The sequence below is a fragment of the Hylobates moloch genome, unplaced genomic scaffold (assembly GCF_009828535.3).
Source record: "Hylobates moloch isolate HMO894 unplaced genomic scaffold, HMol_V3 SCAFFOLD_12, whole genome shotgun sequence".
Lineage (NCBI taxonomy): Eukaryota > Metazoa > Chordata > Mammalia > Primates > Hylobatidae > Hylobates > Hylobates moloch.
Genome location: NW_026652287.1, coordinates 20,398,942 through 20,417,714, shown reverse-complemented (window position 1 = coordinate 20,417,714; position 18,773 = coordinate 20,398,942). Strand labels below are relative to the sequence as shown.

Here is an 18,773-nt window from a genome sequence, read left to right as displayed (position 1 = left end):
TTGACCAGGCTAGTCTCGAACTCCTGACCTCAAGTGATCCATCTGCTTTGGCCTCCCAAAGTGCTGGGATTACAGGCATGAGCCACCATGCCCAGCCCTATTTTTTATTTTTTAGAGATGAGTCTTGCTCTGTTGCCCAGGCCGGAGTGCAGTGGTGCGATCATAGCTTACTGCAGCCTTGAATTCCTGGGCTCAAGCAATTCTCCTGCCTCAGCCTCCTGAGTAGCTGGGACTACAGGCCTGTGCCACCAGGCCTAGCTTGTACATTAGTATTTGATATGGCTACCCTAAGGGCAATCCTATAGTGAAGTCAACATTAGATAATGATGCTCATCTGATGGATTAGATTTTCAGAGTTGGCTGTTTCCAGGTGCCTATAGGAGTAGAAAAGGGTGACAAACCACCTAACTGGATGTCCTACCAAATATAGTTCACTCCACATCTTAGATGAGACTGCATGACTGCTGGTTTTCTTTGCCTTTTTCCCTCCAGGGTATCATCAGAACCAAAAATAAAGTTTTAAAGATGGGTCGGATGTGTGTTGGCTCATGCCTGTAATCCTAGCACTTTGGGAGGCTGAGGCGGGTGGATCATCTGAGCTCAGGAGTTCAAGACCAGCCTGGCTAACATGGTAAAGCCCCATCTCTACTAAAATACAAAAAGTTAGCCGGGCATGGTGGTGGGCACCTGTAATCCCAGCTACTCAGGAGGCTGAGGCACGAAAATCGCTTGAACCCCGGAGGTGGAGGTTTAAGTGAGCTGAGATCATGCCACTGCACACTAGCCTGAACAACAGAGCAACGCTCTGTCTCCAAACAAACAAAAAAGGTGCCAGAGTCTTTTCCAGGGGTGAGGGGAGATACAATGAAGTGTGTTATTGTTTCTGATAAGAGTGCTACCGTCTTTCATTCTTGTGTGCCATTTCTAGTTGGGGTGAATTTATTTTCGGAGTTCCTTTCCCAGCTGTTTACCTGAAAAACCATGAAATGTGTTCCACGTGAACTATGAAATGATTAGATGCTAATGTGGCAAAGAAAGTGTGAATTCTCTTGTAGAAACAGGGACATTTGGTTCGGTACAGTAAGTAGTTAATGCGTGACTCTGTGCTTTCAAATTCTGTGGTTCAAAAGTACTTTTCACTCCTACTCTGTATTTACCTTGAGAAGGTGAATCCCCTAACAATTTGGTCAATGTATCAGTATTCTCAACCCATCTATCAATTTTTTTTCTTTCTCTCTCTTTTTTCTTTTTTTGGGCAAAATACCTTTTTTGCTTTTTATCCCCTTAAAATAACCATTGTCCCTCACATGTGCACTCTTCCAAATTTCAGAAAAGCAAGAGGAAAGGGCATGAATATACAAATATTAAGTATTCTCTAGCGGACCAGACGAGTGGAGATCAGAGCCCCCTCCCGCCTTGTACTCCAACGCCACCCTGTGCAGAGTAAGTAGTGCTGAAGGAAATTCTTTTTACCTGGTCATGGTGGTTTAAAAAGGTATAAAAAACAAAAACAACAAAAAAACACAAGTTTGTAGCACATGCCTTTCACTGGTGCACGTTCCTGTTGCCCCACTGTTAGTGTATCTGTGACTGGTGATATCTATGGATTGTGTTAATGCTATCTCAACCACATTTTAATTTTCCTAAGCTGGCCAGGCACGGTGGCTCACGCCAGTAATCCCAGCGCTTTGGGAGGCCGAGGTTCATGGATTACTTTGAAGTCAGGAGTTCGAGACCAGCCTGGCCAACATGGTGAAACCCTGTCTCTACTAAAAATACAAAAATTAGCCGGGCATGGTGGCACATACCTGTAATCCTAGCTACTCAGGAGGCTGAGGCAGGAGAATTGCATGAACCCAGGAAACGGATGTTGCAGTGAGCTGAGATCACGCCACCGCACTCCAACCTGGGCGATAGAGTGAGCCTCTGTCTAAAATAAAATAAAATAAAATAAATTCCTAAACTGAAGGCTGATTGCTATGCTAGCTAGGATTATATGGGATTTTAAGTATATCAAGTGGTGGTTCTCCAAGAAGAATCTAATTTTTCTTTTGATGGGCTGGGGATTGTAACAAAGGAAGGTCACATGTCTTAATGATGTGTTAAGGCTCTTTGCAAAATAAAAGTAAATAAATTGACCACTAATGTGTCAGCCCAGCTATGATCTGCTCATTTGCCACCAGTCAACAGAAATCTACTTTGGGTGTTTAAACCAGGAGTCAGCAAACTACAGCTCGCAAGGCCAGATCTGGGCCATGGCCTGTTACTATATAGCCCGTTAATGGTTTTAAAGGGTTGTAAAACAAAAGAACACAAAACAGAGACCCAATAACAAAACAAAGCCCGAAGACTCATATGTGACAGAGACCATGTATGGCACATAGAGCCTAAAATACTGACTCTCAAGTCCTTCCCAGAAATCCTTCCCGACTCCTTGTTTAAAACATGGTAGGAAAGCATTTGTTAAATTGAGTATATGAATAGCAATTGTAAGTTATTATTTTTCCATATATTCGAAAGTCAGTTGCTAGTATAACATTTACCTTTTATTTTTCCCTAAGAATCTCTCTGTTTGCTTCCGATGTGGATTTTTAAACCCCTGCAGATTTTAATATTCTATATAAATGTTTTAGGTGGCATATATGAGGTTTGTATTAACATTTGCTTTCTATTTAACATTGAAATGAAATTATACAGCAGAGGTATTTTCTCCTCCAAGCTGCCACTTCTTTCTACCTTTTTTCTTTTCTTTCCCAGTGGACTGCCTGGGAAAATTGATATTTTAAATTGCTCTCTGCAATAATTTGCAATGGAACTGGAATGCCAGGGTTCTGAGTCCTTGCCAGACAGCTCTTCCCTCCTGTTAGCATGACTGAGTCAGCTGTCATGATTCCCTCAGTACCAGTGGCATGCCTGTGACAGACAGCCTGTCTGCCTTTCATTCCCGTCATCCCCCTTGTAGGGTTCAGATCCAGGATACACTGGTCCTGGAGCCCCTCTCAGCCTGGCCCCCCCAGCTGCTGGGTTCCTCACTCTCCTGGACTGCTCTGATGTCACCTCCCTGCTCAGCAGAAAGGAGTCTGGGATCTTGATGCTTTGGCCCTCTGTCCTAGGCCCTAAACCACCCATTGCCTTCACATAACCTGAGCTGGGGCTAAATAGATCTCTCATCACTGCCTGCCTGCTCCTGTATTTTCCCTTCTTGGAGCTTTTGCCTGTTCAGATCCCTCTACTGGAAATGAATAGGATTTCATTCTATGTGTGCATTTCCAACCTTTCTTCATAGTGTAATCCAAATGCCTCATCCTACAGACCTCCTTAAAACAACCTGCTTTCTGCTAGACCCCAGGGAGCACCAGGACTTGAGGCTTTTATTACACTTCTGTTATTTTTTTGAGACGGAGTCTTGCTCTGTTGCCCAGGCTGGAGTGCAGTGGCATGATCTCTGCCCACTGCAACCTCCACCTCCCGAGTTCAAGAGATTCTTCTGCTTCAGCCTCTCAAGCAGCTGGGACTACAGGCATGTGCCATGACACCCGGATAATTTTTGTATTTTTAGTAGAGACGGGATTCACCATATTGGCCAGGCTGATCTCAAACTCCTGACCTCATGATCCACCCACCTCGGCCTCCCAAAGTTCTGGGATTACAGGCATGAGCCACCACGCCCAGCCTTATTTCACTTCTGCCTCTGTAATTATATTGCTGTGTGGCTATCTCTTCTCTCCCTGGGAATGTCAGGTCCTAGGCACAGGAACTGTGTCTGTACCATATCTGGTGCCCAAAGAATGTAGTATGTATTTTATAGATATCATGTAAGCTTAAACAGCGTGGTCTACATTTTTGTAAATGTCTTTTTCTTTTCTCTCCAGAATGAGAGAAGACAGTGCTAGAGTCTATGAAAACGTGGGCCTGATGCAACAGCAGAAAAGTTTCAGATGAGAAAACCTGCCAAAACTTCAGCACAGAAATAGGTATTTAAATGCGAGCACTCTATTGGTTGTTTATATAATTGGCAGTGTTTTTAAGCAGGCAAGCAATTTTGGAATGTTTTAGCAAAGTGTACCATAATTGAGTTTTATAAACCAGGCTCCTTTTTCCTCTCCCTGTACTTCTTTTTCCAAGATGGTTTTAGTGTAGAGTTCATTAAACATTAAAATCAAACACAGAATTAATTCTGCATGAGGCAAGGCTAGCACTTATTCCAGAGAAATGGCTGATGCTGGTGGTGGAGTGCAGGTGTCACTGTTCCTGCAATTTTTATTAGAGTTGGTTAACCCAGGCTGTGCTGGGGGATGATCTGTAGGGATCTGGGAAGCATCGGGACTCAGCACTGGGTGGTTCGGAGTCAGGAAGCCTGAGTTCTCATTTCAGTCAGCCTCTGACCGGCTGTGTGGCATGGGGTGCTAGACCACTTGGCCCCCGACTGGGTCACCTACATCCCTTCTAGCTCTGCTGCTGGAAATTCATCTCTCCCATATGTCGCCTCCCTGTCAATTACGTTTTTTAAGTGTGACCCAAGTATGTGATGTATGTTTTCATGATAAATTAGAAACTTATCCGGGCATGGTAGCTCATGCCTGTAATCCCAGCACTTTGGGAGGCCGAGGTGGGAGGATCACCTGAGGTCAGGAGTTTGAGACCAGCCTGACCAACTAAAATAGTAGAGACCAACCCATCTGTACTAAAAATAGAAAATTAGCTGGGCATGGTGGCGCATGCCTATAATCCCAGCTACTCAGGAGGCTGAGGTAGGAGAGACGGAGGTTGCAGTGCGCCAAGATTGTGCCATTGTACTCCACCCTGGGCCACAAGAGTGAAACTCCATCTCAAAAAAAAAAAAAAAGACACTCAGTGTCAGTATTTCATGTCGAAATTCCACTTCAGTGGGTAGTGTAGTTAAAAGCTTCAAGTCTACCTTAAAATCACCTAATGCTTTGTTAACCTTTTAGATATATATTCCTTAAAAACTCTAACTTACTTCTTCCCCAGATGTGGACTTTCACCCTCTCCCTAAAAAGATCAAGAACAGACGCAAGAAAGTTTATGTGAAGACAGAATTTGGATTTGGAAGGCTTGCATTGTGGTTGACTACCTTTTGATAAGCAAAATTTGAAACCATTTAAAGACCACTGTATTTTAACTCAACAATACCTGCTTCCCAATTACTCATCCTCAGATAAGAAGAAATCATCTCTACAATGTAGACAACATTATATTTTATAGAATTTGTTTTAAATTGAGGAAGCAGTTAAATTGTATACTGTATTTTGCAGATTATGGGGATTCAAATTCTAGTAATAGGCTTTTTTTTTTCTTATACCCTTAACCAGTTTAATTTTTTTTTTCCTCATTGTTGAGGATGATAAGAAGAAATGATTTGGGAAAATTAAGTAACAACGTCCTAGAAAAGTGAGAACAATCTCATTTACCATCATGTCTCCAGTAGTGGATAATTCATTTTGATGGCTTCTATTTTTGGCCAAATGAGAATTAAGCCAGTGCCTGAGACTGTCAGAAGTTGACTTTTGCACTGGCATTAAAGAATCATAGAAAAAGAATCATGGATATTTATGAATTAAGGTAAGAGGTATGGCTTTTTTTTTTTTTTTCCAGCCGTTGACCAATTATAGTTCGGCTGTTGACTGAGAAGTTTGTGGTGGGAAAACGTTTGCCATATTTTCTTTGCATTTGAGTAATTGTCTTGTACTTAGAAAAAAGGCATCTATGAATTATCAGTGTTTTTGGTTGTCAAATGTTGCTGACAAACTTACCCCAAAAACTTTAGTGGCTTAAAAAAACCCACCCCCAACTGTTCGTCAATCTGAGCTGGGCTCAGCTGGGCTGTTCTTCTGCCAGCCTGCAGGTGGCCACTCATGTGGTCAGCAGGTTGGTGGAGAGACTGGGATGGCTGGGCTTCTCTCTCTGCCTGCAGTCCTGAGTCTCTCCTTCTCCGTGTAGTCTCTTTCAGTGGCCTTGCTGGCAGGGTAGCTAGACCTCTCACATGCAGCTCAGAGCTCCCAAGAGCTCAAAAGCAGAAATGGCCAGGCCTTCGAAGACTTGAGTCCAGAATTATCACAGTATCCCTTCTACTTCCCTCTATTGATGATGATGATGATGATGATGATTTTTTCTAATCAGAAGAGAGCTGGGGTATGCCCTCTAGTTACTAAACAAGTCACAAGCCCAGCTCAGATTCAAGAAAAGGGTGTGAAGTAGAGGTGCAGTTAAGTGGGGGGCCACTAGTCTAACAGACGGTCACAACCAGTGCCATAGGAAACCAAGGATATTAGCAAAAGTAGAAGTTGCTAGTGACCTTGGGAAGCCGAAGCTGCTTACAGTAGCTGGGACAAGCTGAAAGTCAGACTAAGAAATAAAGAGAGGGCCTTCAGGATGCTTCCTGAATGATTTCTGCCACCCCGAGCCTATTTTTGGAACCAGCACTTGGGGAAACTGATCTTGTGAGGATGGATGTGTTTAGGGACACAGGACTTTTGAGAGCAGCACCACCCCATTGGGGCATCCCCATACTTGGGAAATGTGACTCTTAATGCCACTGGGTTTTAGTCAGGCCACAGTGAGAAGGAACAGCCCTAACAGGCCTCTAGCCAGGTTGAATGAGCTCATTTTTGTTTTAGCCAGCCAGTAAGATTTGCTAATGTTCTGCCTTAAGTGCCTTCTCCAAAGACATCCCTCTTTGCCTCGTATGTTGAATCATCTAGTGTGGATATTTCAATGAAAATATCATTGGTTGACTTTTGTGACGGTAATAATGCTATGGCATCTTTGCCGTGAAGTTATGGCCTCCTTGGATTCTTCTGACTTTGGCTTCTGAAAGGAAGGCCTAGATCCAGCCCTGGTAGTAGTTCCTTTCTGAGGTCTCTCAGTCTCTTGAGACTCTGAGGTAGTTTGGCTGCCATTCTCACTGACAAAATGTATATCAGCCCCCACCTTCACCCCCCAATATTCCTTGAACTTTGAATTGCTTCAGAACACAGGTGTGGCCTGAAGGTATTCCCTTATTAGGGAAGTGTGACTGCTGTCTTCTAGTCAAACTTGTAAAGAAAAAGATTCCAGTTCAGTATTTGCAGCAAGAAGCTTGAATCCTGTTCTTTTTATCGCATTGTTACATCAACTCATTCTCCATTTTTCTTTGGTTTTGTCTTGACTTGACATTAGGGGTAAAGTCTTTCACCAGCACACAAGAGTTTGATTGTACAAATATATCTTCTGCATTAACATCTCTGCCTGTTGCTTAAGATCAGTTGCTTTTATACTCACAATGGAAATAACTGATCTTGGCTAGTTTTGTTATAAGATATTGATTTCATTTAGATTTCCCTCCACGAGTTTAGCAAACTATCATGTTCTTATGTAAACTTAGGCCAAGGCCAGAGTTATCATAGTCCCTAGGTTGCTACGGCTTATCATGTGCTTGATAAAAGGTGATCGCAGGTTCTCAGACAAGTTTACTTTACATGAGATGGAATCAGGCAGAGAGGCTGGGATGATGGAGAAAGCTCGAGGTGCAGGTTTAAAAAAAAGTTGTGGAAAGGAAACTTCCAAAGAGGTAGTTTCTGAGGAAGTCAGAGAGCCCAGGGCCAGAGCAGTCAGTAATGGGTGAATGAGGTTATTTGGAAAGTCGGTGTGACAGACACATGGATGCCATCTACTTCTAGGTTGCTGGTGGGTATTAAATATACACAATATTCCATAGCTCACTGAGGATTTTAAAATTATAAGCATAGGATTTTATATTTTGGGGTGAAAGAGTTATCTGGCACATGGTATTAGAGTTTTTAAAAAAAGCCAAATTTCACAGTCTTAGTAACTTTTTTTTTAAAAAAACTAAAAGGCACTTCATGTCCAGTGTGTGGCCCTTCTGAAACTTATGGTCATCTCTCCCACTGAAACCAAGGTCTTTTCAAATGTGGCTAAATGGGGATGAAAAGACATGGGTAGGACTTTCTTGGTGTGTGCGCATTCTTTAAAGAGCCAAGTTGCTTCGGGGAAACAGCCAGGAAAATGGTCAAGATTATTTTTAGAGGTTATTTTATTGGGGATTTTAAGAACTAATAACATCTTGAGTTATTTTTAATTCAGGGGGATGTGGAAAGGTTTGCAATTGTGAAGTGTTTTGTTGTAGCTTAGTATCCATAAGGGAAACTTAGACTGTAGACATAACTACAAAGCCAGTGCAGCTTTTGTTTTCTGTATGTTGTTGGGGAATCAAGTTTTACATACAGCAAGCACATGGCCTCCCTGATGTCAGGATGCCTTTGTTAGAATCTGTATTTGCCCTTAATTTTGTTGAAATCTTTTTTCTTTCTTCCTCTTGAAAAGTTCCAAAATATAGTTTATTGTATCTTTCATCACTAAAAATTTTTTCCTTTTTCACTACGGGCAGTTCACACAAGGCAAAAACGATTGAACAGTTGGTTTTAGTGTGTTGTATAACTTTGCTGTATATCAAACTAATTTTGACAAGTTTTCATCCTAAGCCTCAAATCATGTAATTAATAATTTGCCTGTTTATTTATGACCTAATTGTGATTCTTTTATTAATAAAAGCTAATGGGAAAAGGATCCCTGATTAAGCTGATGACTAGACCTACAATTAATTTTCCTGCAGTATATGAAGTATTGTACCAGAGTATTAAAAGATATGTAATATTTTATTGATAAATCTATCCTTTAAAAGGAATACGTTTTAGGATGTCATCATTTTGATGTGAATCATGTAAATGTTGATAATATGCTGTTTATTATACATTTAGTGTTTCAAGAGATTCACTTAATTGCCTTTTTGCCCGCATATATTATGTAGTCTATTTGCAACTGTTTTTAAAAAAATGACATTAAAAGAATAGTTTATGTAGAGAAACATTAGTGGATGTTAATTGTCTCCCCACCTATATTTATGGGTGTTAGCGCAACTGCTTTGCTAGTTGCAAAGCTGTATTATCAGAGTAAAAGTGTATTTGTAAACTGTATGGGAACTAAAAATTAGGAATAAAACCATTTTCTTATATGATGGCATTTGTCGTTTGCTTCATCAGAAATGTCCAGGAAAAAAATGGGATTATTGGTCACTCCACTTCTCACACTGGCAAAATACTGACATTTAGCAGCTCTTATCTAGAAGTGACTTGGAATATAGAATAAAGGCATGAGTTCCTCAAGAATTCATTGAGTGTTTCCTGTAGAAATAGCTTTAGGAGATAGGGAGTTCTATTTGGGAGAACATATGAGTAAATCAAGAGTAAAAAGTATAGTCTGTGTAAAGTATAGAAGAAATGCTGGGCATGGTGGTGCGCCCCTGTAATCTCAGCTACTTGGAGGCTGAGACGGGAGGATTCCTTGAACCCAGGAGCCCAGGAGTTTGAGACCAGTCTGGGTAACATAGTGAGACCCTTTCTCACCTACTCTCACTGCATCCCCCCAAAAAATGTATATGTGTGTGTACACGCACACACACACACACACACACACACACACACACACACACACACAGAGGAAATTGTTAGAAAACACACAGAACTGAATGTAAATAGTATTAGGTGGGAATAAGAAGTAAAGGGATGGTAAGGAGGCTTGGAGGAGTAGTAAATTATCTGCTATGGGACATCAGCTCTTCCTTTAGAGTAGATTTAGGTCACATACCAACAGGGCCACTTTGTTCTGACAACAGTGTGCATTGACATGGGCAGAAAGAAACCATTTTATAGACAGCAAAACAGGTGGTTATTCTTTATTAGAAATATAAAGAATGATTTGGATTACTTATTTACACTGTAAAATACTATGACCCCCCTCTCAGTGTCATCTGAATTGTTTAATGCATCTAATCAAATCTAGCTGGTTTAGTTTGTTAGTCCTGTCACCTCTCCATTCAGAAATACAGAGCATGGGCCAGGCACAGTGACTCATGCCTGTAATCTCAGCACTTTGGGAAGCCAAGACTGGCGGATCACTTGAGGCCAGGGGTTCGATACCAGCCTGGCTGACATGGCGAAACCCTGCCTCTACCAAAGATACTAAAATTAGTTGGGCATGGTGGCTCATGCCTGTAATCCCAGCTAGTTGGGAGGCTGAGGCACCAGAATTGCTTGAGCACAGGAGGCGGAGGTTGCAGTGAGCCAAAATTGCGCCACTGCACTCCAGCCTAGGCAACAGAGTGAGACTCTCTCTCAAAAGAATAAATAAATAAAAATAAGAGAGCACCTTCAAAATACCAGGCACTACACCTGTGCCCTGGGGAGGAATACTGCCCGAAACAACCTGATAGGGTGCCTGTCTACCAGGGAGCTAGGCCTTGCACACATCAGAAGGCAGTTCCTGAAGCTGCCCAGAGCCAAGACAAAAGACAGAAGTGAGACGACTAGGTCCAAACAAGATAAGAGCCATGAAGAGGGGCTAAGAGTGTGTATCGCACCAGAGGATTACTATGGGGTTTTGGTGATTACCCTTGGGTTTCAGAAGAGGTGCCGTACACAATATTGCTTGGAGACACCTCATTCCACATAATCCTTCTTGAGGTCCTGGATTGCATGTTAGAGGGCAGTGACAATATCTTGTCCTTGGCCATGCCATGAAATGACCTTCTGTTTGTGTAGTTCCTACTCACAAGAAGAGTTCCCAAGAAAATGAGTACATTAAAGGCAGAGCCGGAATCCCTGCAATAAATCATGTGGACAGAGAGATAAGGAATTATTCAACGTGGTCATCTTGTGAATGAAAAAGCTTCCGGTGTGAGGGTCTACTGTTGGCTCATATGACATGTATGCTTTCATCCATCTCTTCGCCTCTACGAGGGGGTAGCAAAAAGGGGACTGTGACCTCAAGTGAATGGTTTGATTTCACAGGTGCTGTTATTTTTCCCCTAGGAACTAGCTAAGTTTCCAAACACTGAATTTGCAAATGGGATGAGCCAGAAATAGAGATTTGCTATTTTGTCAGTGGTGACAGTTACCAGTGAGCTGATAATATTCAAGTCATTGGAGGTCAGATCATTTAAATCCTCACATATCATCATGATAGAAAATATAGCTACTGACATAAGGGTTACAAGAAAGCAATACCATACTGCAAGATCTGTGAGCAGTTTACGGACAAAGGAATTGTATGTGATGCGCAGACATGATGTCATTTCTACCTGGTAAGACCATAGATACACTGAACTAAACAGAGTTTGTTTGGGATCCAAATTTTCCATTTGGCAAAGATTAAATCCCCAATAACGGTTAGGCATCGGGAAGCAGATGAATAAAATAGTTCATGCATCTGAGGAGCTCAGTGTAGTCAGGGAGACATGTATATTCAAATATTTGTCATTTGATTAGAATAGACAATGATAAGATTATTAACTTAAATTGATGGTTGCATAGAGGAGTGAATTATAGTGAGTTTAGAATTCAGAGAAGGGGTCACCTGAGCTTACTCTGTCCCCCAGGCTGGAGTGCAGTGGTGGGATCTCAGCTCGCTGCAACCTCTGCCTCCCAGGTTCAAGTGATTCTCCTGCCTCAGCCTCCTGAGTAGCTGAAATTACAGGCATGTACCACCACATCAGGCTAATTTTTGTATTTTTAGTAGAGATTGGGTTTCACCATGTTGGCCAGGCTGGTCTCAAACTCCTGACCTCAGGTGATCCACCCACCTCAGCCACCCAAAGTGCTGGGATTACAGGCGTGAACCAGTGAGCCACTGCGCCCGGCTCCCTCTCTCTCTCTCTTTTTTTTATTTTTTTGACACAGGGTCTTGCTGTGTCGCCCAGGCTGGAGTGCAGTGGGGCAATCTTGGCTCTGCAACCTCTGCCTCCCAGGTTCAAGCAATTTTCATGCCTCAGCCTCCCGAGTAGCTGAGATTGCAGGCGCAAACCACCACGTCTGGCTATTTTTTGTATATTTTGTAGAGAGAGGGTTTTGCCATGCTGGACAGGCTGGTCTCGAACTTCTGAGCTCAAGTCATCTGCCCACCTTGGCCTCCCAAAATGTTGGGATTATAGGGCGTGAGCCACCACACCCAGCAGCATTTCTCTTTAAAGTGAGGCTGAGCGTCTTTGCATGTGGTTTTCATGTGATTTTCTGGGAATTCTTCATGTCTTTTGGCATTTTTGCCTATTGAATTCTGGTTCTGTCTTGTTTTGAGTTTAGGAATAAAGATATTTTATTATTATTATTATTATTGTTATTATTATTTCAGACAGGGTCTCACTCTGTTGCTTAGGCTGGAATTCAGTGGTGTGATCTTGGCTCACTGCAACCTCTATTTGCCAGGCTCAAGTGATCTCCCACTTCAGCCTCCCGAGTAGCTGGGACTATAGGCGTGCGCCACCAAACCCAGCTAATTTTTAAAAATTTTTTGTGGAGATGGTGTCCCACTATATTCTCCAGTCTGGTTTCGCACTCCTGGGCTCAAGCAAACCTCCTGTCTTGGTCCGTCAAAGTGCTGGGATTACAGGTGTGAGTCACTGTGCCCAGCCAAGATATTTAATTCTTTACAACTGACTGCCATGACTGGGGTTATTGAATCAGTAGGATCAATTTCAATCAAATGCCTTTTTATAGGTGCATGTGGGATAGCTACCCCTATGTGTGAGTTGCAGTTTTGGCCTTGCTGTGATTATAATTCTCAGTGGGGATGGGGAGAACAGCCTGGGAAATGCATTCTCAGCACTCCCAGATGCTGAAACCTTGTCTCAGCCACCATGTGAGACCAGTCTTCATTATCCTGGTGAGTGAGTTGAGAATTATTTCAGATTTTCTTTCATATTCAAAACTACAAAGCAGTATGCATGCATGCACCCATTCAAGCACTTTTTAATGAGTACAATGAACCAGGCATTGGGCTAGGTGCTCTGGGGAATACAAAATAAATACTTGTCTTAATCCCTGTCTGAACGGACTTTATGGCTGTGGCCCATTTAGGGAGAGGAGACACACATAGGCTGAATACAAGATGGAAAACAAAACAGCTATGGAGGGAGCCTGGATCAAGACCTTAAGATGAAGGATTGAAGGAAATGATAATTCCTTTAATTTACTGACAATTAGGTGCCAAACACTGTCAGCGGGTTTATATAGTGATATGGTTTGGCTCTGTGTCCCCACCCAAATCTCATCTTGACTTGTAATCCCCACATGTTGAGAGAAGGACCTGGTGGGAGGTGATTGGATCAAGGGGGTGGTTTCCTTCATGCTGTTCTCATGATAGTGGGTAAGTTCTCCTGAGATCGGATGGTTTAAAAGTGTGGCACTGGCCAGGTGCGGTGGCTCACGCCTGCAATCCCAGCACTTTGGGAGGTCAAGGTGGTTGGACCACCTGAGGTCAGGAGTTTGAGACCAGCCTGACCAATATGGTGAAACCCCATCTCTACTAAAAATATGAAAATTAGCTGGGCGTGGTGGCGGGCACCTGTAATCCCAGCTACTTGGGAGGCTGAGGCAGGAGGATTGCTTGAACCTGGGAGATGGAGGTTGCAGTGAACCGAGATTGCACCACTGCACTCCAACCTGGGTGACAGAGTGAGACTCTGTCTCAAAACAAACAAACAAAAAAACACAGAGGTTGGCCTTGACTCCTTCCTTCCTGCTCCCATTCCAGACCCTGCTTGTTCAGCCCCCCAGCCACTTCTGCTCATGGTCCTTCCAAAATATATATCCACAGTTTGTCGCTTCTCCCTAGCTCTGCTACCACCACTATGGAGAGCCTCTGTTATCTCTGAAGGACAAGAAGGTAGGGAATCTTCCTGGAACCTGGTGAGATTTTTTTCTCCCCCACTGGAGACATGGTCTTGCTCTGTCACCCAGGCTGGAGTGCAGTGGCCCCATCATAGCTCACTGCAGCCTCCTACCTCTGGATTTGAGGGATCTCCCCAACCTCAGCCTCTTTAATAGCTGGGACTACAGGCACAGGCCACCATACTGGCTAAGTTTTTTAATTTTTAAATTTATTATTATTATTTTTTGAGACAGAGTCTCACTCTGTCGCCCAGGCTGCAGTGCAGTGGTGTGATCTCCACTCACTGCAGCCTCCGCCCCCCAGGTTTAAGCAATTTTCATGCCTCAGCCTCTTGAGTAGCTGAGATTACAGCTATGCGCCACCATGACCGGCTAATTTTTTAATATTTTTAGCAGAGATGGGGTTTTACAATGTTGGCCAGGCTGGTCTCAAACTCCTGGCCTCAAGTGACCTTCCTGCCTTGGCCTCCTGCATCGCTGGGATTACAGGTGTGAGCCACCGCACCCAGCTCTGATCTGCTAAGATCTTATGTGGCCTCCCCATCTCCACTCAGACCCCACTTCTGCCATTCTCCCCACAGAGCCGTCTGTTAAACATGCACATGGGATTCCGCTGCCCTCCTGTTCCCCAGTGGCCTCCCATCACATTCAGAATAAAAGCCAAATTCTTTATTGGCCTTTTGGAGTGGGCAGAACTTTACTGCATCAGACTCTCTGGTATATTTTAGGATTTCTTTGCTTCCTGGGCCTCCACCCAGTAAATGTCAATAGTGTTCATAGTTACTGTGACAACCACACACGTCCCACACGTTACCAAATTCCCCCGGAGGCCCTTAGTGTTTCCCCTGATTGAGAAGCATTGCGTGATTCTGTGGCCTCTTCCATGCCTCCTACCTCACCATGCCGTCATTCACCCAACAATATATATCAAACACTTTTTTTTTGTGAGACAGAGTCTCACTCTGTAGCCCAGGCTGGAGTGCAGTGGCAGGATCTCAGCTCACTGCAGCCTCCGCCTCCTGGGTTCAAGTGATTCTCATGCCTCAGCCTTCTGAGTAGCTGAGACCACAGGCACACGCCACCACACCCGGCTAATTTTTGTATTTTTAGTAAAGATGGATTTCGCCATGTTGGCAGGGCTGGTCTTGAACTCCTGACCTCAAGACATCCACCCGCTTCGGCCTCCCCACGTGCTGGGATTACAGGCTTGAGCCACCACGCCCGGCCTATTCTGCTCTTTTTATTTGTTGATGGGTTGTCTGTCTTCTCCATGAGAATGCCAGCTCCAAGAGGACTGGGAGTTGGCCTTGTTTATTGCAGTATCCCCAGTGCCTAGAACAGTGCCTGGCCCAGGGTAGGTATGAAAGGGTGAGTGAACAAACGAGTGAATGACATCATTCTAGAGAAGTCAGCCACGTGAGGATCTGGAGGGAGAGCATTTCAGGAAAGAGGATGTGTACGTGCAAATGTCCTGCTGCAGGAATCAGCTTGGGCACGTTTGAGGACTAGACAGCTAAAAGGAAGAGCAGATTTGGGGAAAAGGTGATGGGTTCAGTCTTGAACATTTTACAGTTGTATCTGAGGTGCCATATATCTGCCAGGATCTGGGAAGAAAACGAAGTTCACTCACAGGGGTTGAACTGAAGAGAATTTTAAGAAGGGACTGTTTGTGTAAGTAAGCAGGGTTGAGGGTTGCAACGTGGGAGGGTGGAACACCAGGGACCTACATCAGGAGGGAGCTCATTACACCTGCATTAGCAGGGATGCTTTCCTTCCAGGGGCTCTAGGGGAGAATCTGCTCTCTTGCCTTTTCCAGCTTCTCAAGGCTGCCCACATTCCTTAGCTTGTGACGCCTCCGTCCATCTTCAAAGCTGGTGATGGCCAGTCCAGGCTTTCTCACGTTACATTTCTCATTTTGGACATTCCTCCCTCTTCTCCCACTTATTAACACCTTGATGATGATATCCGATCCACCAGATGATCCAGAATAATCTTCCCACCTCAAGATCCTTGACCTAATACTATCTGCAAAGTCCCTTTTGCCATGTAAAGTAACATATTCACAGGTTCCAGGGATGAGGATGAGGACATCTTTGGGGGCCCATTATTCTGCTTATCACAGTACCCTTGGGCCTTAAGGATATAAGGATGGTAGGCTGGGCATGGTGGCTCATGCCTGTAATCCCAGCACTTTGGGAGGCTGAAGCGGGCAGATCACCTTGACCAACATGGTGTAACCCCACCTCTACTAAAAATACAGAAATTTTAGCCGGGTATGGTGGCACGTGCCTTTGTAATCCTAGCTACTTGGGAGGCTGAGGCAGGAGAATAGCTTGAACCCGGGAGGTGGAGGTTGTAGTGAGCTGAGATAGCACTACTGCACTCCAGCCTGGACGATACAGCGAGACTACATTTCAAAAAAAAAAAAAAAAAAAAAAAGGATACAGGGATGGAAGGACAGTATTCCTGGAATCTGGAAAGACCTGGAGCCATGGAGAAGGACTCCCCTGCTGGAGCTGCAGCCCCAGAAGGGCTGAGTGGGGAAGGGCCAAATGCACTGACCTCTCTCTCCTGCCTCCCTTTGATCTCCAGGGCTGCCGCTCATTGTTCCAGCCCATCTGCAGGCCAGGTGGCCAAGCTGTGCAGGTGCTGGAGCCTGCAGGGCTTAGCCTCCCCGGCCCAGAGCAGGGCAAATAATGGATCTGGGATGGAGTTGGGGGGCAAATGGAGAGTAACACTTAAGGTGTGGCCTGTGCATCAACAGCCTCAGCCTGGCCTGGAACTGTTGGAAATGCAGAGTCTTGGATCCCACCCAAGCCCCACTGGATCAGAATCTGCATTTTATCCACGAGATCTCCAGGGGATTCAAAGGTGCATTTGCAGTTTGAGACAAGCTGCTCTGGAGGACTATTGATTTATCCTTAGAGACAGGACCTTGCTCTGTCTCCCAGGCTGGAGTGCAGCAGTGTAATCATAGCTCACTACAGCCTCGAACTCCTGGCTCAGGCTATCCCCCTGCCTCAGCCTCCTGAGTAGCTGGGACCACAGGTGCACATCACCACATCTAGCTAATTAAATTTTTTTTTTATAGAGACATGATCTCACTATGTTGCCCATGTTGGTCTTGAACTCATGGACTCAAGTGATCCTCCCACTTTGGTCTCCCAAAGTGCTGGGATTACAGATATGAGCCACCATGCGCCACTGCACTGGAGGATTTCCATGTGGAGATAAAGGCTGTTGGAAATTATGCCCATGCTTGGGTCAGCTCATCTCTCGAGAATCATTTGATATCACAAGAGAAGCCACGAAGTCTAGGCTATGGAGTAAGAAGAAATCCAAAGACTAGATTTCAAAGAACAAGACAAGCATTATCACAAAATGTCTTGAAAATAGCTTCAGATATTCTTAGACATTACACCTACCAAAACTGAATTTGTGAAATCCTAAGCATATGTTGCATCCATCTAACCATAGGAAGAGAAAGAAAAAAAAAATGTAAAGGAAGCAAACTCTAAAATTAAAATCTGTTCAGGAGGTGACGGATGTCTGGGTCTTGACAAACAAGTAGTTGTTTTTTTTTCATCTTCATTCATCCATGTTTGATTGTTGCTTTCTCATGACTATTATTTTTTTCTCATAGGAAAATTAATTTATTTCTTTCTAAAGTGTTGATTCTCCCGTGTTGCTTTGTATGAAGGCTTTAGAAAATGTCTAACAATGGTTTGTGTGATAGACGGAAAAAACTCCAGTGCCTCAGCTACACAAATGACTCTCTAGCGAGGTCCTATTGTGCATTGATTTATTGCGTTGAATACCTTTTCCACATTTGAAAATGCATTAAAGCCCTTATTTAGGACCATCTAATTCCTGTCTTTAGAGTTAACAATCAACCATCAGGTTTCTGCTTAGGGTAAGTTAAAACAGGCGTTTTGGTTGAGGACGATAAATACGTCTGCGTTTTAGGCTGCAGGTGCAGGTGGAGCATTCTGTTCTAGGCATGTTGATTCAGGAGGAAAATCAGAGTTTTGGAACTTTACAGACTTGGGTTACTTTCCTGGTTTTGCCATTTACTAGCTGTGCGACCTTGGGCTTGTCAGTAAAGGCCTTCGGTCCGCCCATCCTCTTTAGAAAAATGGAGCTACTTTTCCTACTTTGTTGGGAAGGGTTGTTGAGAAGTTTAATGTTAATGGATGGCCTGGCGCATAGTGGTTGCTCAGTAAACAGCTGTGTTCTTCCTATGGGGCTAGGGAATGTCTTTCAGGCCTTTGACGTAGCCTGTTCCTGGGGTCGTATTGTGTCCGGAATTGGTGGGTTCTTGGTCTCACTGACTTCAAGAATGAAGCCGCGGATCTCGCGGTGAGTGTTACAGTTCTTAAAGGCAGCGTGTCCGGAGTTTTTTCCTTCTGACGTTCGGATGTGTTCCGAGTTTCTTCCTTCTGGTGGGTTCGTGGTCTCGCTGGCTCAGGAATGAAGCTGCAGACCTTGGCGGTGAGTGTTACAGCTCTTAAGGCGGCGCGTCTGGAGTTGTTCCTTCCTCCCGGTGGGCTCGTGGTCCCACTGGCTTCAGGAGTGAAGCTGCAGACCTTCGCGGTGAGTGTTACAGCTCATAAAGGCAGTGTGGACCCAAAGAGTGAGCAGTAGCAAGATTTATTGCAAAGAGCTAAAGAACAAAGCTTCCATAGTGTGGAAGGGGACCCGAGCAGGTTGCCACTGCTGGCTGGGGCAGCCTGCTTTTATTCTCTTATCTGGCCCCACTCACATCCTGCTGATTAGTAGAGCCGAGTGGTCTGTTTTGACAGGGCGCTGATTGGTGCGTTTACAATCCCTGAGCTAGACACAAAGGTTCTCCAAGTCCCCACCAGATTAGCTAGATACAGAGTGTGGACACAAAGGTTCTCCATGTCCCCACCAGAGTAGCTAGATACAGAGTGTGGATTGGTGCATTCACAAACCCTGAGCTAGACACAGGGTGCTGACTGGTGTGTTTACAAACCTTGAGCTAGATACAGAGTGCCAATTGGTGTGTTTACA

General features: G+C 44.2%; 1 protein-coding gene across 1 annotated transcript in view; it reads left to right on the top strand.

Moving 5' to 3' along the window:
• PTPN11 (protein tyrosine phosphatase non-receptor type 11) overlaps positions 1–9,062 on the top strand; it is a 93,575-nt gene extending 84,513 nt beyond the window's left edge. The window contains exons 14-16 of the mRNA XM_032168619.2: positions 1,331–1,443; positions 3,873–3,974; positions 4,993–9,062. Of these exons, the coding sequence (XP_032024510.1) occupies positions 1,331–1,443; positions 3,873–3,942 (183 nt within the window). The 3' untranslated portion in view covers positions 3,943–3,974; positions 4,993–9,062. The remainder of the gene's footprint in view (positions 1–1,330; positions 1,444–3,872; positions 3,975–4,992) is intronic.
• Positions 9,063–18,773: the final 9,711 nt, after the last annotated feature.